General features: G+C 46.1%; 1 protein-coding gene across 1 annotated transcript in view; it reads left to right on the top strand.

The window, feature by feature from the left end:
- Positions 1-12,666: 12,666 nt before the first annotated feature.
- Positions 12,667-25,135, top strand: part of ASB18 (ankyrin repeat and SOCS box containing 18) — an 80,821-nt gene continuing 68,352 nt past the window's right edge. Inside the window, 1 exon segment of the mRNA XM_070368541.1 lies at positions 12,667-12,937. Coding sequence (XP_070224642.1) covers positions 12,733-12,937 — 205 coding nt within the window. The 5' untranslated portion in view covers positions 12,667-12,732.

Here is a 25,135-nt window from a genome sequence, read left to right as displayed (position 1 = left end):
TTTGCTTTTTACTGATCTTACTAGAGATTTTTTCATATCTTTTTTCAAAATAACATTGAATTTTTAAATCACCTTCAGTTCAGTTCAGTCACTCAGTCATGTCTGACTCTTTGCAACCCCATCAACTGCAGCACACCAGGCTTCTTGACTTAAATTCTTAAATTCTGAACTTAAACCATCTTAACTATTTAAGTTAACTAAGTTATTCTATTTCATTATTTTCTAAATTTATTATCTCTACTTGGTTTCTTGCTTTCTTGGCTTTATTTTTATATTACTTCTCTGTTGCTGAGATGAATGCTTAATTCCTTTATCTTCCTTCTTTCTTGATATATAATAAAAGCATCAAAGGCTATGAATTTTTCTGAGAACAATATTAGCTGTCTCACACAAATGTTGTCATACAATGCCCTCATTGTCATTCATCTGAAACAATTTCTTACACTGATTTGATTTATCCTATAACCTTTGAGTTGTTCATAAAAAGTACATATGTTTGTTTTAAATATCCAAGTGCTTTGATGATTTTGCCTATCGAAGACTATTGTTACCTTTTCATTTTTTCACTTGCAACCAGAGAACATAAATACATTCACTGGAAATGTATTCATATTTCCTTTATGTTCTAGGGTATGAACACATGTCCATGTGACACACACATATGAAAAGTCTGTGCTGTTTATTAACATTCTATGAAATAAAATATGTATCTACTGCATCTGTGTGTTTATCATATAAAAATAGACACCATATCTGCCCTGCCGAAGACACTGGGCAGTTTCCTACTGATTTCTGTCCAGTTATTATCTTGGTTGAGAAGAGTTTTTCTTTTTCTCACACCATTATCCAGTTGCAAGTCACTTGCTCATTTTTCTACTGGGCTGTGTGCCTTTTTTAAATAGATTTGTAAGCATTTTCTTTTCAGTGGGCTTGTGGGTACCCAAACCACTAAGAGTGAGTGTCTCACCAGTGACAGGTCACTGAGGGGAAGAGCAGAAGGACTGGACAATGCTGGAGACACCAACATCATCCACACAAGGTGCTCCTGGGCTGGCAGGGTGACCTTTGACACATGGGGTCTGGAAGGTGAGCTAAGGGACCCTTGTGCCCTGGATCAGTCCCCATGGAGCCTCCTGGGGCTCACAGGGGAGTCTTACTCCTGTCTGTCTGGGGGATTTCTCCACTCATCCTCCACCTCCCCCACATCAGATCATTTTCTGGTTTCAGAGTATGAAGGAACTCTCAGCAAAAGCTGCCCTGGATATTTCTGCCTGGTGTCTGTTTCCGTTGTTTTTTCTTTGCAATAGCCTGTCATTATCTTTTTATATTATGAAGTATGATATACACAGAGAAAGTAAAATTGAAGTCGCTCAGTCATGTCCGACTGTTTGAGATCCCATGGACTGTAGCCTACCAGGCTCCTCCGTCCATGGAATTTTCCAGGCAAGAGTACTGGAGTGGGGTGCCATTGCCTTCTCAGAGGATCTTCCTGACCCAGGAAAGATCCCAGGTCTTCTGCATTGCAGGCAGATGCTTTACTGTCTGAGCCACCAGGGAAGCTCCTATACATATCTGAAGTATATACAGAGAACTTCACACTTAACACACACACACTCATCTGCTCCATGGATCATCAGTAACACCCCTGTAACCACCAACCAGATCAAGAAGTAAAACTTTACCCGAAATTTCCCACCTTCTCCCTCTTCTCTCTCCTGAAAGATCAATCACTATCTTGATTTAGACTCCTGTAGTTTCCTTTCACCCGTTTTCTAATCTTTATGTAAACCGTGTCACATGGAATTCACTCTTTGGCGTCAAGCAACTTTTATCTGTTCAACACTGTGTTTGTGAGAGTTAAGCTCTGTTGCAGGTGACTGTGGTAAATTCCCCTTCATCGCTGAATCCTTCCTGTTGTAGGAACACCATTTATTTATCCATTCTACTGTTAACGTGCAATCGAATTGTTTCCAGTCTGAGGCATTAGGAGTGATGCTGTTATGACCATTCCTGAACATGCTTTTTATGGGAATGTGCAAACATATCTGTTGGGCATTTATCTGGGAGGGAGATAGGTTTGTACCTAGATGTACATGCTTCAACTTGAGTAAATAATCCCAGTTTTCTAAAGTGGTTGCACCAGCTTATGCCCTAGTAGTTTTGGAAAATTGCTTCAAATCATCAAAATTAAATTGCAGGCACTCTGGATGCAGTGCAGAGGTATTTCAGTGGGGCTTTAACTTGCATTTCTTGGGTAATTAATGAAAGTAAACAGCAAATAGATGGGGAGACAGATGGTGACTGCAGCCTTGAATTAAAAGATGCTTGCTCCTTGGAAGAAAAGCTATGACCAACCTAGACAGCATATTAAAAACCAGAGACATTACTTTACCAACAAAGGTCCATATAGCCAAGGCTATGATTTCTCCAGTAGTCACGTATGGATGCGAGAGTTGGACTATAAAGAAAGCTGAGTGCTAAAGAATTGGTGCTTTTGAACTGTGGTGTTGGAGAAGACACTTGAGAGTCCCTTGGACTGCAAGGAGATCCAACCAGTCAATCCTAAAGGAAATCAGTCCTGAATATTCACTGGAAGGACTGATGCTGAAGCTGAAACTACAATACTTTGACCACCTGATGCGAAGACCTGACTCTTTGGAAAGGACCCTGATCCTGGGAAAGATTGAAGGTGGGAGAAGGGGACAACAGAGGATGAGATGGTTGGATGGCATCACTGACTCAATGGACATGAGTTTGAGTAAACTCTGGGAGTTGGTGATGTACAGGGAAGCCTGGCATGCTGCGATTCATGGGGTCGCAAAGAGTCAGATACGACTGAGAGACTGAACTGAACTGACTGAAAGTAAGCCCCTCAACATTTGTGTATTTCTACTTGGATACCTTGTTTGAGGATGTATCCATGCAAGTCTCTGGTATATGTTTATACTTGGTGGTCTCCTTTTTCTGATTTGCAGGAATTCTTTATGTAATCTGAAAGTGAGCACTTTGTCTGTTTGACATTTTGCAGATATCTTTCTCCATTTTTTTCTCACGAGATGATGCTTATGAAATATTTTCCAATTCCTTTCATGACTGAAGATCTCTTTCTGATTTCTCATACATGAACATTAGATTGGCTGAAAATGGAGTTCTTTGAGACAGTATTTTCCCCTCAATAACTTTGGGGGGGTTATTCTGTTGCTTTGTGCCACTTTATTATTACATGAAGAAAACTGCTACCAATTAGATAGTGTGGCTTTTCTACTGTAAACCTGTAAGAGTTGTTCCTTTTTCCTTGAAATACCAAAATGTCATTGAAATATGTTAGGCATATTTCTAAATATCTTTTCAAAAAGTCTCTTGAAGGCTACTTTAAAGACAATTAAATCTTTTATTTTTAAAGATGCTTAAAGAGAATTTTAATTTGGAGAAAATATATTCTTCAGCTCAGGAAACTTATTATACCCAATTTTTTTTTGTTATGGTCTACCATAATATTGAGTTGGCCAAAAGATTCATTCTGGTTTTTAAAAACTTGTATGCAAGTATCAAACGAACTTTTTGGCCAACCCAATAAACCAGAACAGATCGGGGGCTTAAAAAACAAACTTATTTCTCACAGTTCTGGAGGCTGGGAAGTCCAGGATCAAGATGCTGACAAAGTAGGTGTCATTCTGAAGCCTCTGCTCTTGTTCATAGGTGGCCACCACCTCACCATATGCTTACATGGCCTTCCCTCTGTGTGCCCAGGGAGAGGGGTCCTTAGCGGTTCTTCTATAAGGACACCAGTTTTATCAGATCAGCCCTGCCCCACACTCAGCACTTCATTGAATCTAAGCCACCTGTTTAAAAGCCCTGTCCCCACCAGAGTCACATAAGAGATTAGGGCTTCAACATATGGGTTTGGCTGGGGACACAATTCAGTCCACAGCATAACTTACTTTGCATTATTTCCTTGTTTACATGTTATATTCTTTCTGCTCCTATTTCTCCTAAGATATAATGAAATTCCTGAATTTGTCTTCAATGTTACTTTTCTTTATATGCTCTTTTTGTCCCCTTTATAGTCTGAGCATGAGAAATTTTCTCTGTCTGGTCTTTTAAATCACTGATCTGATTTCTGCAGTCTCCAATCACTGTGTCCATTTCATTTTAAGACTTAAAGTAATGGTTTTCATCTCAGAGCAATCTTCCTTCATCTCCTTTTCCGTATACACAATGTTCATCCAGATTCTCAGTGGCACCATGAATCAGAGATTTTCTCAAATTTTCTTTATGCAGCAACTGTTTCATAAAGAGACATTTGCTCTGATGATTCAAAATAACCTATCCTTTTGCTCTTCTGAATCAGAGTTCATGTTGGTTTATCCTTGGGTGGGGAAGGAGAGAGGGAAGAATGAGATTCATGGCTTTCTAAAAACAGTGGTTCAGGTGGAGGAATAATTATGTATTATTTCATAGAAAATTACCCCCAAAACCTAACCGCATAAAGCAACAAGCACTTATGATTTTTCAGTTTCTGTGGATCAGGAATCCAGGCACGACTCATTGGAGGAGGCTCAGCTCAAAGCTCTTCATGAGGTTGTCGTCATGTCAAGATCCAACTAGGCTGATGACTCCAGGGCCAGGCCCCCTCAGTGACAATCGGCAGCCTCAGAATATCCACTTTCAAGTTCACTCACCTGGGACCCTCCACGATGCTGCCTCAACACACGGAAGCTGGCTTCCTCCAGCACCAGCAGTTTGAGAGAGAGAGAAAGACCATCCAGAACAGAAGCTGCGGTCCCTCTGTGACCTAACCTCCAAAGTGAAGCCATCTCCTTTGCTGTGCCATGCCAGTTAGGACCAGGTCCCCGAGTCCACACTTGAGGGGAAGGGATGATGCAGCATGCAGAGATCTGAGATGGGTCAGCAGGGCCATCGCCCAAGTTGCCCACTACAGTTGGGTAGATCATGGACCGTGTGTGTCCCTGAGGTCAAAGATTTTCAGACCCAGACTAGAGAACTGCATGTGTGCTAAGTCGCTTCAGTCATGTCCAGCCCTTTGCAACCCCTTGGACTGCAGCCCACCAGGCTCCTCTGTCCATGGGATTCTCCAGGCAAGAATACTGGAGTGGGTAACCATGCCCTCCTTCAGGAGATCGTCCTGATCCAGGGCTTGAACTTCGGTCTCCTGCATTGCTGGCACAGCCTTTACCACCTGAGCCGCCAGGGAAGCCGCTTTTAGCATATAACCCTCTGGAATGGCTGGTGCGATGCTCCCTTCTGAAACATGCATGACTGAAACTGGAAGGTCTTCAGGAGCAGAATGTAACTGAGATGCTGATGTTCTTGGGGCACCCGGAGGGGCTCGGGGCCCTTCCCCAACCTGCAGAAGAGGCAAGACCCACTCCACACCCATCCCAGGGCTCCTCTCCCACTCACACCTATGGTGAGCTGGCCCACCCTATCTCAGTCTTGCCTGTCCTGTTTCCTACAGAGATTCCTCAACACTTTTGTCATAGCGAGGCACTTCGCCCTTAACTTCAACCGAATACACATCTTCTGCCCTTTTCTCCCCTTTCTTTATTTCCGAGACTATCTAAGATGGGAGGGCTTCACACCTGAAAGCAGATTACAAATTTTGCCTCTGCATCCTTGAATTGGTCAAGGTCAGACCAGCGGTACACAGACTGCTTTGCTCCATCAGGTTGATTTGCTATTTATTTCTTTTTGGCCACGTCAGTTCTTCAGTTGCAGAACTCAGGATCTTCACCGCATCCTGCAGGATCTTTCACTGTGGTACATGGACTCTCCAGATGCGGCTCACGGGCTCCAGGGCACTCGGGTTCAGCAGTTGTGGCGTGTGGGGTCTCAGTTCCTGACCAGGAACTGAACCTGCCACCTTTGCATTGCAAGGCGGATTTTTAACCCCTGGGCCACCAGGGAAGTCCCTATCAGATTGAGTTTGCCTTTTAACCCTCAGAAGTCAAACTTTCCACCTTACAATATTGTGGCTCAATAGGTGATGCCCTGTCTCCCCAACCGACATCAGTGACACCCACAATTAGCTGGATCACTCTTGGAAAGCCATGACCCTGGTGGTCTTGGCTCAGCAAAGTGTCTCTTGATCAGGAGAACAACCTCCAGCCACTCGAGATTATTTCAAAGCACTTGCCGTTCTTTCTTTATCCAGTTCCTACCTACGTCACAGCCACTCCTGGGCCTTTGCTCACTAAGTCCTTTTAATGTTCCCAGTCCCTGCCTCAGTCCTTGGTCATCTTTACTTCCCTCCCATCCCTTCCCCATCTTTTTTCACAGGACCACATCTCAAAAGAAAGAGCAAAATAGAAAAGAAGGAAGCGGAAGAAACTCAGAGAGGGCAGATTTGGGCGCAGTGGGGGGTCTGAATGCAAAGAACGGCCACACAGTTCTGAAAAGCATGGTGAACTCTGAGTAAATTCTATGGATTGTATCAAAGTCAAAAAATAAAGAGCACATCCCAAAGATGCATTTGCATCTTAGCTCTGCCGCTTACTACTCCGTGATGATGAGAGCTCCTGCCTCGCAGGATGGTTGAGAGAAGAGGTGTTCATATATGTAGCATCTTTAGAAGACTGCCTGGCATACAACAGAACTGTATAAGAAGTACACAGTATATAGTATAGTATATACTACGCTACAGTTTTTAGTACATTCTATACCGTATACCACAGTATATAGTATATTATATACTGCAGTATATAGTGGGTATATTCTATACCACATACTACAGTACTTAGTGGGCTTCCCTGAGAGCTCAGTTGGTAAAGACTCCGCCTGCAATGCAGGAGACCTGGTTCAGTTCCTGGGTTGGGAAGATCCACTGGAGAAGGGATAGGCTACCCACTCCTGTATTCTTGGGCTTCCCTTGTGACTCAGCTGGTAAAGAATCTGCCTGCAATGCAGGAGACCTGGGTTCGATTCTATTAACTAGTTGTGTCAATAGAAATAGAAATTAACTATTTCTTGAAAAGGTAGAACTCATCAGAGGAACTATCTGGAACTGAGTTTGGGGGAGAGGCTCAGATGGTAAAGAATCTGCCTGCAATGCAGGAGACCTGGGTTCAATCCCTGGGTCGGGAAGATTTCCTGGAGGAGGGAAAGGCTACCCACTCCAGTACTCTGGCCTGGAGAATTCCATGGACCAAACAGACACGGATTATACAAGAGTCTGACATGACTGAGTGACCTTCACTTCACAGTATATAGTATACTATATTCTCAGCATATCAAGAAATGCCTGGCATATATGAGAGGTCAAAAAGTGTTTATTGATGGGGGGAATAAATTAGGAATTTGGAATAAACAAATATACCATACATAAAATAGATAAACAAGGACCTACTCTATAGCATAGGGAACTATATTCAACATCTTGTAATAACTTAGAATGGAAAAGAATAGGTATAGATATTTTGTTGCTATTGTTCAACACTAAGTTGTGTCCAGTTGCTTGCAACCCCATGGACTGCAGCACACCAGGCTCCTCTGTCCTTCACTATCTCCCAGAGTTTGCTCAAACTCATGTTCATTGAGTCAGTGATGCTATCTAACCATCTCATCTTCTGCCACTGTCCCCTTCTCCTTCTGCCCTCAGTTTTTCCCAGCATCGGGGTCTTTTCAGGTGAGTTGTCTCTTTGCATCAGGCAGTCAAAGTATTGGAGTTTCAGCTTCAGCATCAGTCCTTCCAAAGAATACTGAGGGTTGATTTCCTTTAGGATCGACTGGTTTGATCTCCTTGCAGTCCAAGGAACTCTCAAGAGTCTCCTCCAGCACCACAGTTTGAACGCATCAATTCTTTAGCACTCAGCCTTCTTTACGGTCCAGGTCAGCCCCAGGCTGGTGAGTCCACTGGGTTAGACAGTGAGATTTGAGTCGAGAGCACTCGAGGGCTGACCTTCAGGGAAACTGCATGTGGAAGGAGTTCTCCAGGACCTAAGAGTTTAACAAGGGCCTTTCAAGCTCAAAGGAGCACTCAGTCTCAGAAGTGGACCCATTTCACAGCGGAATTATGCCACGGTCACCTTGAGTTAACCTGGATATGCCTGGCGCTTGTTCCTGACCTGAGGCCACAATGGGGTTTGCATATACGTGACTGACCATTTTTCCAAACCATGACCCTCTGCTGGCAACCAACTTATTGATTCTCCTCCGAAGCATGACCCTCTGCTGGCAACCAACTTATTGATTCTCCTCCGAAGCGGGGCTGAGACTAAATTAGACCCACACTGTTTCCATTTATTCATCAGGCATTGTTGTCTTGCTACACAATGTCTTACTGTTCAAGACCAGGAGTATTGATAGAGAAAAACTCCAAGGCTGGTGGTCTCAAAGGCATGCTATTCATCTCTCTGCACAGTTATACCGAGCTCATCAGATGCAAACTGCGTGATGCAAAAAATTTTAGGTAGCGTTTATGTTCTTCTATGAGGATCTGTGTTATTAGTCTTCATTTAACCAGACTTGTACACATAACTCGATGTAAGTCACATACAATATATCACTGAAACCCATGAATCATGGTTGTTCAGTTCCTCAGTCATGTTCGACTCTTTGCAACCCCATGGACTGCAGCACACCAGGCTTTCCTGTCCTTCATCATCTCCTGGACTTTGCTCAAACTCATGTCCATTGAGATGGTGATGCCATCCAACCATCTCATCCTCTGTCATCCCCTTCTCCTCCAGCCTTCAATCTTTCCCAGCATCAGGGTCTTTTCTTGATACTGGGAAAGATCATGAATCATGGTACCCTCTGATGATTATTTAAACCTCCAAGTGGAACAATGAAGCGACCTTTATCTGATCCAGAGAAAGCCAAGATCTCTCTACCATTGATTGCTTAAATATATTCCGTACCTTTCAAGGACAGTTGGTGAAGGAGAAAGTCAAATACAAGATTTCCAAGAAGTTCAAGGAGAAATATTGGTACCTGGTCCCTTCCTCCTCAAATGATGGCTCGACTTGTAGGGGACTGAGGCATGGGGGGCAGTTGGGGATCCCATGAACAAATCAAAAAAAGGAAAGACAAAGAAACAGAAATCAGAAGATTTCACAATGAAATAAGGAAATTCATGTTGCCTTAAATATAATTTGTGTTAGTTACATTTCAATTCCTAATTTATACATAGCAGGGTTAATAAAGAATTACATTATAACAAAATTAGCCAGAATAATTAGCATAGTATATGTGCTACTGATTAAACACCCAGCAGATAGCTTGATAATTAAGATCAGCGAGTGCCATATTTTGAGGCTTTGTCATCTTATTATCTGCCTAACAAGTGCTTCATCTTTACCTCCTTTCTGATTTGAAGTTTGATAGCAATCTCTAATAATCCTCATTTTATTTCTTTAAGTCAACTTACCCAAATTCCGATCAATTTCCTGTGATCACTACACTTTGTCTCTTTGTGTTGACACAAATGAGCTGGTGTTAAATTTCTTTGCAAATGTAAGGCATCTGATGCTCACTACAAGGCATTTGTGTTTGGAAACTCAGAGTTAAAATCTCTTTCAAAACCCATCATTCTTTGGTTGGAGAAAGAACCAGAGGCCAACCACAGACTCTGCAAGTTAGTCAGATGTCTGCATACAGATTCCCAGAGTTCATTTCTCCTTTCTAGGCAGAGCCCCATTGCCAGAGATTTCAGCAATGTCTCCATCAGGGTCCATCAGCAGCCCCTCAAGTGGTCCTGGCTGGCTTCTCTGATGACCCTAACCCGTGATGCTACTGTTCCTCTACTTGAGGAGGCTGGGGTCAGCTGTTTTCCTTTTAACATTCAGCGAGATTTTCTCATAGAAAGCCAGAGTTCAATTACAGAAGAATGGAAGGCTTAGAGAGTCGACTCACATTCTTTGTCGTGTGTCTGCTGCATCTCTTTAAACCAAAACCAGGATGTGTTCATGATTTTAAAGGCAGAGTGAACACACTACCTACATCAACCAGGAATACTTTCAGCTGCAAGTCACAGAAGACACATGAAGAGTCCTTAAGGAATAAAGACAAGAAGTCTGGCAATTGGCAGCCTGAAGCTGGGACAAAGGTTCAGAAATGCCATCAAGGGATCATCTGTCCCACTCCCTCTTTCTGTTCCACCTACCTGAGTATGTTGAGACTTCATCTCATGTCTGTCCCCTCATGGCTGTAATATGGCTGCCACAGCTCCACACATCATGTCCATGTTCAAGGAGAGAAGAAAGAGAAATGAAAGAAGTGCCAGCCACTACCTCCCCTTTCAATCAAGAAGGCAAAAATTTCCCAGATGCACCAAAGCAGATCATGCCTGCTCTCACTGGCCACAACTGTGTTACAAGGGAGGCTAAGAAGTCTGGTAACTAGCAAAGGAGACAAGGGCAGATATTGCTGACTAAGATCAACATAATTCATCACCAGGGGCCAGGCACATTGTTGCAACAAAGAAAACCCAGGCTCTGTTAAGTAGGAGGAAGGAGAACAAATATTAGGCAGGAAGTCCAGGGCTGGACTTTCAGCTGCAAGTCACAGAAAACACATGAAGAGCCCTTAAGGAATAAAGACAAGAAGTCTGGCAATTGTTTACATCAAATGCAGATGTAGACGTGTTAGGGAAAAGCATCAGCATATGGAACAGAAGCTGCAAAGTCACGCAGAGAAGCTGAGAGGAGAAGGGTGTTTTATTCAAGGTTCTCCAGAGAAACAGAACCAAGAGGATGGGGGGGTGTGTGTGTGTGTAGTCTTAAAATAAAGACACATATGATTTATTTTTTAAGAAATCAATGCACATAACTGTAGCAACCAGTGAGTCCAAACCCTGAAGTGCAGGTCAGCAGGCTGGAGACCCAGGAGGAGCTGCAGGTCTAGTCCAAACTCTATCTGATAGCAGAATACCTTCTTGCTTGGGGGCATCAGTGTTTATTCTTTGAAGGTCTGCGACTGATTGGATGAAGCCCACTCAGATTATGAAGGGTCATCTGCTTTACTCAAAGTCCGCCAACTTAAGCATTAATCTCGTCAAAAAACCTCACAGGAACATCCAGAATATGTTTGACCAAGTATCTGGGGTAGGATGGTCCAGCCAGGTTCACACATAAGATTAACCATCACATGGGGAGACAGTGAGGAAAGGAAGAGGTGGCAAGACTGAGACACAAGTTGAAGGGGACTCTATAAAAGCCATATGAATACATACATCCATATTGGGTTGGCCAAAAATTCGTTCAGATTTTTCTGCAAAATTTTATGTATGGGCTTCCCAGGCAGCGCAGTGGTAAAGAACCCGCCTGCCAATGCAGGAGACACAGGAGATGTGGGTTCAATCCCTGGGTCAGGAAGATCCCCTGGAGGAGGAAATGGCAACCCACTCCAGTATTCTTGCCTGGAGAATCCCACGGACAGAGGAGCCCGGCGGGCTGCAGCCCATGGGGTCAGCACAGAGTTGGACACGACTGATCACAACACCAATATGTGTATAACTGAATCACTCTGCGTGCACCAGAATCTACCACCACATTATAAACCAACTACGCTTCAACTGAAAAACTATGATTAATTGTTTAAATTTTAAATATAGAAAAAAAACAACTAGGTGAGGGCAGAGAAGAAACAGCACGGAAGGGCACAAACTTGCAACCACTGGATAAGTAAGTCCTGGAGATCCAGCGCACGGGAAGGTGACGATAGACAACAGTGCTGTTGAAGACAACGTCAACCTGTCTAAGAGACTCCAAAACTGAAGTATCCATACCACAAGAGAAGACAAAAGCTTGCAATTCTGTAACATGATAGCGGTGTCAGCTAACACTGCGATGACAACCATGTCACAATACATAAATGCATCAAATCAACGTGACCTACACCTCGAACTTGCACAGTGTTATCTATTTCAATTTTTAATGTATCCAAAAACTAACTTTTAAGCTAAATGGCCCAGCCTGGGCCCCAAGTTGTCAGAGCACCCAGCTGCCACTGGACCCAGATGGAGGAGATGCAGGACCATTAGAGACAGAGGTTATGGGGGGGAAAGCCGCCTACCCCCAAGGAATGTGCAGAAACCAGCACCAGCGCCTTGCACGTCCATCGGGCGTGGAATTGGATGCTTTACGCTGAGGTTCGCATCCTTAAGAAGTACAGAGGCTGCCGCTCACACTTAGGATGCTTGTCTGTGTTCACTTACGTGATGATCTTGTCTTCTCAGGACCGGCCAGTCCATCTCTGAATTCAGAAACCAAAGATGTTCCTGCATTCTCCTCGGTTTCAAGTCAGGTCCAACTTGTAGTCAACCAGACTCTTTTTAGATGAAGTGAAGGAGTACAGTGGTATATTAATAGAACGTTACAAAACGTTCCTTTCAACAGCACAGAGATTTGCAAGCCCAATCTTGGGGAAAAGGATCTTAAACATTCAGGACAGAGTCTCACTTTGACAAAAGAAGACGTTGGTCAGCAGTGCCAAGGACAGCCTGACTTTTTACAACCCTGTGCTCTTTGCTTCTCCCACTCACAGACGCGTTTACTGGCCCCGTCTCTAGGATCCTAACGGAGGCCTTGGAGATTAATTCCCGTCTCTGTGAGGAAGGGAGTGGGGAGGGCTGCTGGCAGGTGGCCAGTCCCCGGGGCTGTAACTGACCACGTTTCTTCTATTTATAGGCTTCCCCACAGCCCTGTCCACACAGCTGCTGACTCTGGACTCAGCTGAGAAGAGCGATTTGGTTAACACACAGGCGACAGCACAATGTCGGTCTCTGATCGCCTTCCCGATTACCCGGTCAACTCCGATTTCGTAAAGAAATTAAAGGCAGCCCTGGAAGGCAGGGATGAGGCGAGACTGAAGGACTTGATCTGCGCTGACGTTCGGCACGTGGACGCCGTGATAGAACTGGCCAATGACGACTGGATGAAGGACCCCTCCGCCCAGCTGCCCCCCGGGGTGCTCGTAGGTAACCGCCACGTACCTGCTGGGTTCCCACCGTGCACACGCGAGGGGGATTTTGAGTGTGGAGGGCAGATGGTTGAAAGAGGAGAATGATACATGCCCAGCTCTGCGATTATTATCTATAAGCATACATACGTGCTGCCTATATTGTGTATACGTATATGTACATAGCATATACCTGTGTGTATATGCAGTATGTATCATAGTATATATCTGTATGTCATAGTATTATACACATATTTACTACGTATATACACAATATTCATATACATATACTACACTGGCCAAAAAGTTCCTTCAAGTTTCTCCGTAGCATCTTAGGGAATACATAATATACATAGGTGCCATGTATGTAAATACATATAGTATACATATAGATAGATATACATGTAGTGTGCAGTATATGTGCACACCATAAGTATACATAGGTATATAATATATATATTGATATATGCTATGTATACTTATGTGTGTGTGTTAGCCACTCAGTAGTGTCCAACTCTTTTCAACCTTAAGGACTGCAGCCCACCAGGCTCCTCTGTCCGTGGAATTCTCTAGGCAAGAATACTGGAGCCAGTTGCCATTCCCTTCTCCAGCGGGTCTTCCCAACCCAGGGTTCAAACCCGGGTCTCTCACATTGCAGACAAATTCATTAACACCTGAGCCACCAGGGAAGTCCTTATACATATGCACACACACACAGTATATATCTGTGTGTTACACAGGCAGTAATTAAAGCAATACCAAAAATTTACAAAGAGAAAAATTAAACTATGGCATCCGCATCCCAGCACAGTGTCTCCTTTCATTTCTCCACTCTTTTTCCGAGCTAGCCTGTTTGCATGTGTGAGTTTCCTCGACTTACAGTCATGGGGGAGGTATAATTTTGTGCTTTGCTCTGTTGAGTTAATATACCTAAAGTGTTTTCCATGTTGCTACCTGGTCTTCTTAATTTCAATCACCTATTGAGGTGATTAACCACGAAATACTTAAACCAAATTCCTACAAGAAGGGACTGTGCATTTACATTTTTACTACTATCAATAATACTGTAATTAGTGTCTTTATTAGCATTCATATGCTTTTTTTTCTTATTCAGGGTTGTGTCCTTAGGATAAATCCTTAGGAGCAGTATTCCTGGGACAAGAATAAATTTTCCAAATTGTTCTCTGAAAGGATTTCTATTCCGTCAGTGAGTGTGTGTGTCATGTCCCACCCTGAACATTATGGGTGATTAATACTCACATTTAAATCTCCAATTTAGTCAGCGTGCCCTGGCCCTTCTCTAATGCCTGCTCACCCGCCCTCTCTTTACTGCTCAGGACCAAGTCTTATCCACAGGATTTGGGTTTTCTTTGCAGATCTGTTCACATGTGACTTGTCTAGTCAGGTCCTTGAGCAATATCTCCTCATGTCTTTCTATCTTTTTTGACATCTTGTAGGTCTGCTTCACATAACACAGATATAATACCATTGTCACACTTGCTGAAAATATTTTCCCTGACCTGAGATTAACTTTTAATTGTACCAGGCTGCTTCCCAGCTCGTCAAATGTGCCCTCCGCAAGCCTATCTTGACTCCTAAGGGATATGCATGACTCCCCTCCCCACGCAAGGCAAATTCTTTCCCAACATACATGTGTGAGTACACACACATGTGTACCATCGCACACACATGTACCTTCACACACAAACACAAACACGTGCTCACTCATGTAGGCAGGTCACCAAAAGGGAACACACTTGGCCCTTGGTCCTGGCGAGTGGAGATGTAATGTGATGAAGGGCAAGATCAGAGCCTGGCACTTCCGAGGGAGTGGTTATCCCTCTGCTCCTCCCTCCCCTAGCCCTCCTCACCCCTCCACCACCTCCGTGTACCCTTTCATTGGGGGTGTGAGCAGCCTGCAGAAGGCTTTAGAGAGAAACCAGCTCCTGCTGCTTCTTTTCCTTGGTGTTTCTGATATCTGGGCCCCAGTCAGGGTGAGGGCCCAGCAACCATGTGCCCAGAGAGCACCCCGCCTCTGTTCAGACCTGGCTTTGCTTGGATGGGCAGGGTCCTCACTGAGAACACACACAGTACAGGTATCAACCCAGGAGCCTGTACGGGGGCACGGAGGGGACTCAACTCCTCCCCTGCGCCTCCCCCAGGAGTGCTGAGCTCTAGGTTCTGTATTTGCCCTCCCGAGCCAGCCTGCCCACTGCCTGCTCCTGGGGTGACTTGGTGAATCGCGTCCTCCTGGCCCCGCGCTCTCTGGGTGCAGCTAAGGCCAGGCACTTCGAGGAGCGGGGAGGGCAGAGTATTTGCTCCAGGGACCCGTCCCGTCCCTGCCAGACGGCCCCTGTGATCTGGCTTCAATGTTGGGCTGAAGGCTCAGCTGTAGGGTGTCAGCTCTTACCTCCCTGCTTGCCCCTTGAGACACAGGGAGTGGGGCTCTCCCGATGCCTCCGGAGACCCCATCGCTTCCCTGAGCCCTGCGTGCCTACTGGATACCCTGGATCCCCGCCACCTGCTTTCTGCCGGGATTCTGGCTGGAGCGAGTACACGCTCCTCTTTCACAAACCTGTCCCAGTGGGTTAGGGCTTTGTATATTTGAAGTCCCCGAGTTAAAATATCATTGCTTATTCTTTAACAACAGCTCTGTGTGTGTGTGTGTGTGAGTCGCTCAGTCGTGTCCAACTCTTTGCGACCCCATGGACCCCACCAGGCTCCTCTGTCCATAGAATTCTCCAGGCAAGAACACTGCAGTGGGTAGCCATTCCCTTCTCCAGGGGATCTTCCCAACTCAAGGATCGAACCCGGTTCTCCTGCCTTACAGGCAGACTCTTTTTGCCATCTGCGTTACCAGGGAAGCCCAACAGCAACCTTGATTTGTTCTTTCTTTATTCACTTTATTCTGGGGTGCGCTGGGTCTTCATTGCTGACTGCTGGGTTTCTCCAGTTTCGGCACACAGGCTTCTCACCACGGTGGCTCCTGTGGTTGTACAGGGTGGGCTCTAGGACTCTGGCTTCAGGAGTTGCTCTAGGATGGCTCTGGAGCACAGGCTCAGCAGTTGTGGTGGACGGGCTTCTTTGCCCCTTGGCCTCTTGTCATTCCCTTGGAATCTCCCCTGACCAGGGATCGAACCTGTGTCCCCTGTATTGGCAGGCAGATTTGTAACCACTAGACCATCAGGGAAGTCCAGTCTGTTCCTTTGATTCATTTATTAAATAGCATAACTGTTTTCACAATAGGACACATGGTCAGTGCTACATATTAATATAAATTACAGGTAACATCGTACTATTTTAAATAGCTAAATCTCTCAGTATTAATAACATGTTTTTATTAATCCAAGATAAAAATCTAGCCTCTCCAACAAAAAGTAAAATATCATTTATTTTCACATTGCTGATTTCCTGCGCCATCTTTATTGTCCCCACCTTTTTACTGCGCACTTGAAACCAATGAACTCTGTGTTGAGGGGGTCCTGTTCCGTCCCACGATGAGCCTTTAGGTTCTAAATCACATCCATATATACTTCTCCCCACCCAACGGCACAAGTCAAAAGGGCAGGGACAGGTCAGTGCTGCTGCCACGCTGTCAGGACCTGGGCTTGTTCCGGGCTGTTTTCGGTTCAGGATGCTGGTAACTGAATGATTAAGTGTGTGGCCTCAGGGCACATCTTGTTACCCATGATTTTATTGCAGGGGAAGCAGGCTGGGCTTGAACCGGGGGTGGAGATGCACGAGGCAGCTGCCACTCCAGCTGACGTGTGAGAGTGGGGTTTGAAGGAAACGTGACAGGTCAGGAAACAAGATCTAGTTAGGAGGTGATGGAAGGCGGGTGCCCAGGGAAGAGATGGCAGGGTCTAAATCCAGGCAGTGGGCTAGATGAGTGGCTGACAGAGATAAGTGACAACATTGAGAAACGCTGGGAAGTTAGGGGGGAGCAGAGGACAGGGACACCAAGCCAGACAGAAATCAGAGGGATCTGGGATTGTGACGAGGTTTGAGCTTTTGCTGTGAGCCTAGGAGAACGAGGGGAGACTAGAAACGAGAATTACACACAGGATGGCCCCCCAGGAGTGCAGAGCCCAGCCGGTCATCACAGGTAGCCTTTCAGGTGCCTCAAGGAGCCCTGGAGTGAAAGGCTCCAGCGGGAAACTTGGGTTCGGCCACCAATGAGCTGTGTGGCCTCAGAGAAGTCACGTTCCCTCTCTGAGTCAGTGCCTTTACTTGTAACTAGTGCGTGAGGTTTGATTAGCGCTTCCCGAGCAGAGGCCCCTGAGCAAAACTCCATGGAGGAGCGCACCTGGGATGTGGTCCCTGGAGACCCACGCTGATGCTGGAGGGCAGGGTAAAAGCTTGCGTGGCTTCACCACCGGCAGGGGGGGGATGGGAGTCGGCAGGGGTAGGGGAGGGATTGGAGGTTTGCGGACACTCTTTGGGAAGTATGGCTTGGATCACTGTTGAGACCCCGTCCAGCCCCATGCTTCTCTCAAGCCATGATCCCCAAATCTCACTGTCTCTGTCTAAAATGGAATGAGGCTGCCTGTTTCCTGAGTGTGGGAGTAAACAGGCTCTTTCCTGGGAGAGGGGTGATTGTGAGTCCTCGGGCAACACACCTCAGAGGAACAAGAGCCGTCTGCATTAAGACGTACACGTGGGGGCTTTAGAATGTGTGGTGAGTGGTCAGAACTTGGGGCAACACCTTGAAATGCCGCACGCATTGGGAATGGATACAGGAAAGAATTTCAGTTCTCCCAAGGAGGAAGGTGAAGATGAAGGGATGATGAGCGAGAAGACGGGCAAGGACCCAGCAAGGGGCGGGCTCTGAAGATGCCCCCAGACCAGGAGACACAGGGCCAAAGATCAGGTTGAAAGGCGTTTCAGGGAAAGCAGAGGCTCAGTTGTCCATCCCAAGGACAGCCCTGGTTGAAAGAACTCCGAGTACTGTTTACAGGACGATAATTTGCAGCAGTAAGATAAGTAGCCGTTCTTTCTGCTTGTCAACATAAATATCCAGGGACCATGTTTTGCTCAGTGATATCCCCATGCTCGTGTGTGAGATCATTACTCTTGCAAAATAGAGCAGAAAAAAATTATTATTATTTATTTCTGCAGATCCATGTCAGCATCCCAGTAAAAGCATAGGGAAAAGAGGAACCAGCTGGGAAAATGGTGGGAATGACGTGTTCTGGACAACCCTTCAGGTGTACATGGGGCCCCTTACAGAGGGCAGAGGGCAAAGGAACTTCAGAATTCAGCCTCGGCAGATAACAGGGCCAAGTGCCGAACGTACCTGCCCTGCCTGGCCATGGGGCAGAAGAGGGGTCCTCAGTCAGGTTTTCCCTTAAAGATGCAACTCACCTGTGCCCTTGGGAAGCCACCTGCTGTCCTGCAAAGATGTCCCTGGGATGCCCCGTAGGGTGCTGGGAAGTGCCTGGAGGTCTCTAGTGGGCATTCAACCCCAGTCAGACCCAGATTGGCCTGCTATGAGGAACCAAGGAGGCTGTCCTGGAGCTGGGCTCTGTGTGTGTGTGTGTGTGATGAGGGGAACAAGCCTGAGCTCCAGTTCATCCACAATCTGCTCCCTCATCTTTCCCACCTACCCCCTCCCAATAAAAACATCTCCACCAGGACAAAACCCAGGCTCACCTAGACCTCCCCTTCTTCTAGATCCTGTAGAAGTCCACTTCTCCAGAAAGCCCACCCTGTCCACCCAACACACAGACCCACCTCCCCCGGCCACAAGAGCGCAAAGCCCTCAGTCTCCATCTGTTACTGAAACACAAAACCTTGCGGAGCTCATCTTTATACCCACTGAGTGTTTCATTCTCAAATATGACCTCCTTAAGATCAAGACCTTTGCCTGGTATCCAGAGCCTGGCAGAAGGCCTTAGCCCTGTGCGTGTGCTCAGTCATTCAGGCGTGTCCAACTCTTTGAGACCCCGTGGACTGTAGCCCGCCAGGCTCCTCTGTCCATGGGATTCTCCGGGCAAGAATACTGGAGTGGGTTGCCATTTCCTTCTCCAGGGGATCTTCCTGACCCAAGGATCGAACTTGCGTCTCCTACAGCTTCTGCACTGGCAGGCGGATTCTTTACCACTAAGCTATCTGGGAAACCTATGAAAGCGAAAGTGAAATCGTTCAGTCGTGTCCGACTCTTTGCGACCCCATGGACTGTAGCCCACCAGGCTCCTCCATCCATGGGATTCTCCAGGCAAGAATACTGGAGTGGGTTGCCATTTCCTTCTCCAGGGGATCTTCCCGACCCAGGGATCAAACCCAGGTCTCCCACATTGCAGGCAGACGCTTTAACCTCTGAGCCACCAGGGAAGCCTATAGAAAGGCTCATTCTCTGGGTGGCCTGCCTGCATGGGCAGGCCAAACTCCTTTGCTAACATTTACCCAGGTGGACACAGTCTGGGTTTTCACAGACATGATTGGAGTGAGTCTTTCAGCAAAGAAATATTTGATTCTACTTTCTGCTAAAGCCAAGTCTGTGCTGTTCAGTATTAGCAACAGTGGAATTATTCGACCTCACCTCTTTGGAACGCCTATCAGCTCACTGACTTGAGAGAACACAGCAAGGGAGAAAGGATGGCGGGGGAGGGGTGGAGAGACCCTGCTTGCCCCCCAAATGCATCATCTGTACAATTTGGTAACTGGCGTAATCAAACTACTTAAGAAACAACTGATTACTAATTGCTATTATTAAGGATGTCAGCATTCCATGATTTTGCTGCTGATATATTATATACAAGTCAAGATGCTACTTGAATTCTTGATTGAAATAGAAAAACTAGAGGCATTATGTTGTGTTTGGGGTAATGGTATTTAAGCATCTGGAGGCAAGTTAAAGAAATACTAATTGGGTTTTTATTAAGAGAGCTCGTGCCGCCTCGCATATAGGTGCAGAATGAGTGTGGTGAATGTGGGATGGACAAGGGCCAGTGGAGTCTGCCGTGGAATTCGACTGCTCGCTCCGTCAGCGAGATGTTTAGCATGCCGTGCGGTCAGGGCTACACCCACCTCCTTCTGCATGGAGGGGAAGGTCCCCCACAGAAAGCTCAGCAGTTGAATGTAAGTTAAATAAGCACAACTCCCGCCTTGGAGGACTCACATTTGAACGAATGGCAAGTGTGTGGGCATTGACAGTGTAATAGACACGACAAGAGACTAGCAACGACGTGACCTGTGTTCAAGCCTGGCGCTCCCACTATATGTGTGGTCCTTAACCTGTATGGTCTGTTCTTCTATCTGAATCCTAATTTCCTCATTTGAAACTATTGGACTGTTGGGAATTCCCATGCAGTCCAGTGGTTAGGACTCAGCGATTTCACTGCTGAGGCCCAGGATTCAATTTCTGGTCAAGGAATTAATCCCACAAACCACACAGTACAATCAGAAAGAAAAAGAAAAAAAAAATGGGATTAGCGGGGTCATCTCTCAGGGTGCTTCCAAATGGGACGAACTGGAGCTCCAAGACCAACATGTAGTGTGTTTTTGGAGATGGGTGAAAACCCTGTTGCCTTCATGGGTGTGTAGAACAGGCCCCACTTTCATTGGAACCGTCAGCTCCAGGTCAGATGGGCAGGGAAGGTGTCTCCTGGTGAGAAGTGAGTTTATCAGCTTGACTCACCAAAGAGCAGCAGCCTTGCCCAGAGATGGCCTTGTTCGGATCGTTAGGAGAACAAGTCTGCAGACCAGAGCCTGTCTGTGCTATAACGAGCCCCAAGTGGAGACAATGACAGAGGAATCACGTGCAGTGAGGACTCTAGTTGGTCTGTGTTTTCCAAGGACTCCCACTTCCCCAGCAGAGAAAAACGAGGCTCAGAGAGGTTGAGTTCCACATCTCAGGTCCCACAGCTGCAGGAGGGGGAAACCCAGAGCTCTTCCCGCTACCCCGTCATGCCTATAATTGTCCTATGGCTGCATTTACAGACCAGGACACCAGGGTTCTCGTGTATTCCCTTACTGGGCAACAGTCAATTAGGAGCAGCACACAAACCAGGTATGTTCCCTGACTTACAGTCGAGGGCTCTTGACACAGACCCACCCCAAGACATGTAGCTGGAAGATCCATGGAAAACGTCCCCCTGAAGGCTGTGACAGCTCTGAGAATTTACATCACACACAAGCATGCAGACACGTCATCAAGAGCATGGAGTCCATCGCTTCAAATAATTCAGAGTATTAAGAAACACTTTTCAAATAGTATTAAGAAATACTCTACAAATAATAAGAATATTAAGAAAAAAAAAACCTGGGTGAATGAGCGGGGTGTCTCAGCTGCAGAACAAAAACAAAAATGGGCAGCAGGAGGTCAGTGATGGCGGCGAAGCATGGGGAGACACGGGCTCTGCTGTCTTGGCTGAAGCCCTGATCAGAGTGTGTGGGGGCAGGGAGACCCTGCTCGAAGCAAAATGAAATTAAACCTTTCTAAGTACTTATAAATCAGCACCTAATGACACTATCCCACCACCAGCCGGAGCATTGCTCTTATTACTTTGATTCACAAGCCAGGAAAAGATCCGGAATTATGCACAAATTATTGTCCCATCTTCTTAATTAACGCTGATTGCAAAATTCTTGCTAAAGTCCTTGCTAACAGACTCAATTATGCGCTGCCTGAATTGATTCACCCAGATCAAGTGGAATTTATTAGAAATACACTTTCCTACAATAACATCAGATTATCTTTGAATATAGTTAAATTATTTAGGAATAAAATAGTTCCAGCAGCAGCCCTTGCTTTAGCTTCAGAAAAATATCTCCCACCACCTAGAATGAAGATATTCCTTTGCTTTCCACCAGACACACACCCTAAGCTCTTTTTTTCCCCAGAAGCAGGTTGAATCACTGTGATGAGATGAGATGTATGCCTTCGAGCTAATGGTCCAGCTTCAAAGCATATGGGCAGGAAGAAAAATCCTGCAGGGTCACGTCTCAGCTTCCCCCAGTATGAACCGTCACTGCCTGTGGAACACGGTGAAATTGCAATTAGACTAAATCAGGATATTTTCAGAATCAAAATTGAGAAACAGGCTAATAAAGACATAATGTATGCTGATGACACACTTCTATTAGCATCGTTCCCCAGCACACTGGAGGGGTTCAAAAGAACAAAAAGAAAGGAAGATACGAGGGAAGGTCCTTTCTGCCTTTCCAGGAGGGCAATGGTTCCTGCAATGGTACACCCTGTTCAGGATAAATATTCCAGAGAAACAATTGGAAATAGCAAATGCATTACCTGTAGCCTGGTACCAAATACTAAGCCCAGCCGCTGGGCATTGAACAGGGTCTGGGCTTGTCCTAGAGGCCATATCTGGGCACAGAGTAGGTGCGTAACAAATATTAATAGACAAAACAACATATGGAAGACAGTAAAAATCTGTTGGGCTGTCCCTTGAAAGATGAATGTGCACTGATGGGCTGTGATGGAAAGGAAGGGCCGGAGACAGAGGGAACGGAGTGAGCAGACGTGGAGCGCACAGCCCACCTGATGCAGGGAAGTGGGGCCTGGCTGGAAACAAGGAGCATAAGTCAGAGGAGAAGGAGGACTATCCGGGCCAGCAAGCTGGGATTGTATCGTGCGAGGCCACAATTTCTAGACATAGGCGTTTACATGTATTCGGAAAGGCAGTGAGGAGCCATTCAGCAATGGAATGAGATCATCTAATCTGGAAACAGTTAACTCTTGCATAGGTAGGAAGGATAGAGGTGGAGAGACTGGTGCCCTGAGACCAGCTGCAGACATCCACTTCCCTCCTCCTTTACCAACAGAGTCCCTGTGGCAACACAAGGTTTCGGGCTGGAGAAAGAACACCACCACTCCTCCCCTTGAAGCCAGGGGTGGCCTCGTTCTCAACAATAAGGGGCCAAACAGAAGATCCAAGATGACAGAAGAAAGAGTCAGTGAATTTGAAAACAGATTAAAAGAAAGTATCCAGTCTGAAGATCAGAAAGGAAAACGATTGAAAATAAAATGAACAGGGGCTGTGGGACAACACAGATCTGACACGTTCGAGCAGAATCCAAGAAAGAGAAGAGAAAGAGAATGGAGCAGAAAAAGGATTTATAGAAATAATTGCCAAACATTTCCCAAATTGGATGAAAGATATAAATTTACAGACTCAAGAAGGTTAGCAAGGGCTCCCCCGGCGGCTCAGTGGTAAAGACCCCTGCCTGCCAATGCAAGAGACACAAGTTCCATCTCTGACCTGGGAGGATCCCACACACTGTGGAGCAACTAACTCCGTGTACCAAAGCTGTTGAGCCTGTGCTCTCGAGCAGGGAACTGCCAGGGTCCAGCCCCGGCTGATCCAGGGTATTCGAAGGAGAGACAGCATAGGCGACCTATTTGTTTAAATATTTATCAAAGATATAAAGAGTAATAGAATGAGGATAGCTCAGTGAGGAAATTCAGTGGAGAAAAGAGGCTGAGTAGTTTGGTTTACGCGGAAGACCAATAAAACTTCAAGACAAGAAGTTTGCACCACTTACGTAGGCCACAGGCATCCTTCCGTTCTCCCGAAGGAGAGGAGACACTGAGGCCTCCCCGGTCGGATCTTAGAAGCCCAGGCATAATTAGCAAGCATGGCGGGTTCCGCACTCCAGATGGAGACTCAGCCAGAATTTGAGAGAGAGCGCGACATGGGGAGACCAAGTTTCGGTGGACAAGGCCCGCACTTTATTTTCCAAAGTAGTTTTTATACCTTAAGTTGTGCATAGAGGATAATGGGGGAAGGGGTGGAGTCATGCAAGGACAGCAGTTCCTGGTTCTAATCGAAGCCAGGCTTTCAAACTTATCATATGCAAAAGTTCAGGTGAATTACATCATCTTCTGGCCAGGAGGCCTGTTAACATTTTAAGAAACTTATTTTTCTCTAAAGGTGATTATTCCAAAGTCAGGCACCAGCCTCCAAAAAAGCACTGGACAAAGCTGCATTCCTATAGGGCAAAGGTGAGGTGGGCTCAATCAAGAAAAGAATTAACTCAAGGGTCCAAGGTTACAAACACTGAGGCTACTACTTACATTTCTATACACCCATTGTATCAGTCAATACACTGCCAAGGACACAGTAGGTAAGGGGTATGGGGACTTAGCAGCAAACATTGGCCCAATAAGTGAAAAACCCTTCACCAATACAATTTCTAATCAATCTTTTAACTACTCAAAGAATCTGTGTTTAGACAGTTTAGAACATCTCCTGCCTCTCACAGTTGGGAGGCTCTGAACAATCACATGTGGCCGGAATAAACCTATTCAGGCAGGCTAGAGGATTTCCAAAGGAGTTTGTAGGTTGAAACACTGTCACACCCAGGAATTATTAACTGGAGCTGTAAGCTAACTCTTTTTTCAGAGACAGCCCCCCGTAAAGTCAGAGGTGTAGGTGAGAGCACAAAGCAGAAAGTAGGCAGACTCTGGTTTTGGGGGTAGATGCTCGAGAATTTCCAGGGGGACTCCTGAGGCTTGATCCCGCCTTTGCGTATGCCGAGCCTCCTTCCTCATGACCTTTGTCATGGGTGGAGCTCCTCACGCTGGCTCCCGGCAGTGATAGAATTCCAGTTGAGCTATTCCAGATCCTGAAAGATGATGCTGTGGAAAGTGCTGCACTCAATATGCAATATGCACTCAATATGCAATATGCCAGCTCCCGGCAGGGAACCACAACCATGGAGTCCACGTGTTGTAGCTACTGAAGCCCTCGTGCCCTAAAGCCTGTGCTCCACAACAAGGGGAGCCACCGCAATGAGAAGCCCTCAGCTCAGTCCAGTTCAGTCGCTCAGTCGTGTCCGACTCTTTGCAACCCCGTGGACTGCAGCACGCCAGGCCTCCCTGTCCATCACCACATCCTGGAGTTCAGTCAAACTCATGTCCATCCAGTCGGTGATGCCATCCAGCCATCTCATCCTCTGTCGTCCCCTTCTCCTCCTGCCTCAATCTTTCCCAGCATCAGGGTCTTTTCAAATGAGTCAGTTCTTCGCATGAGGTGGCCAAAGTATTAGAGTTTCAGCTTCAACGTCAGTCCTTCCGATGAACACTCAGGACTGATCTCCTTTAGGATGGGCTGGTTGGAGCTCCTTGCAGTCCAAGGGACTCTCAAGAGTCCTCTCCAACACCACAGTTCAAAAGCATCAATTATTCGGCGCTCAGCTTTCTTCACAGTCCAACTCTCACATCCATACATGACCACGGGAAAAACCATAGCTTTGA

This window comes from Bos mutus, chromosome 3 (assembly GCF_027580195.1).
Source record: "Bos mutus isolate GX-2022 chromosome 3, NWIPB_WYAK_1.1, whole genome shotgun sequence".
Lineage (NCBI taxonomy): Eukaryota > Metazoa > Chordata > Mammalia > Artiodactyla > Bovidae > Bos > Bos mutus.
This window is presented reverse-complemented; position numbering and strand designations above follow the sequence as displayed.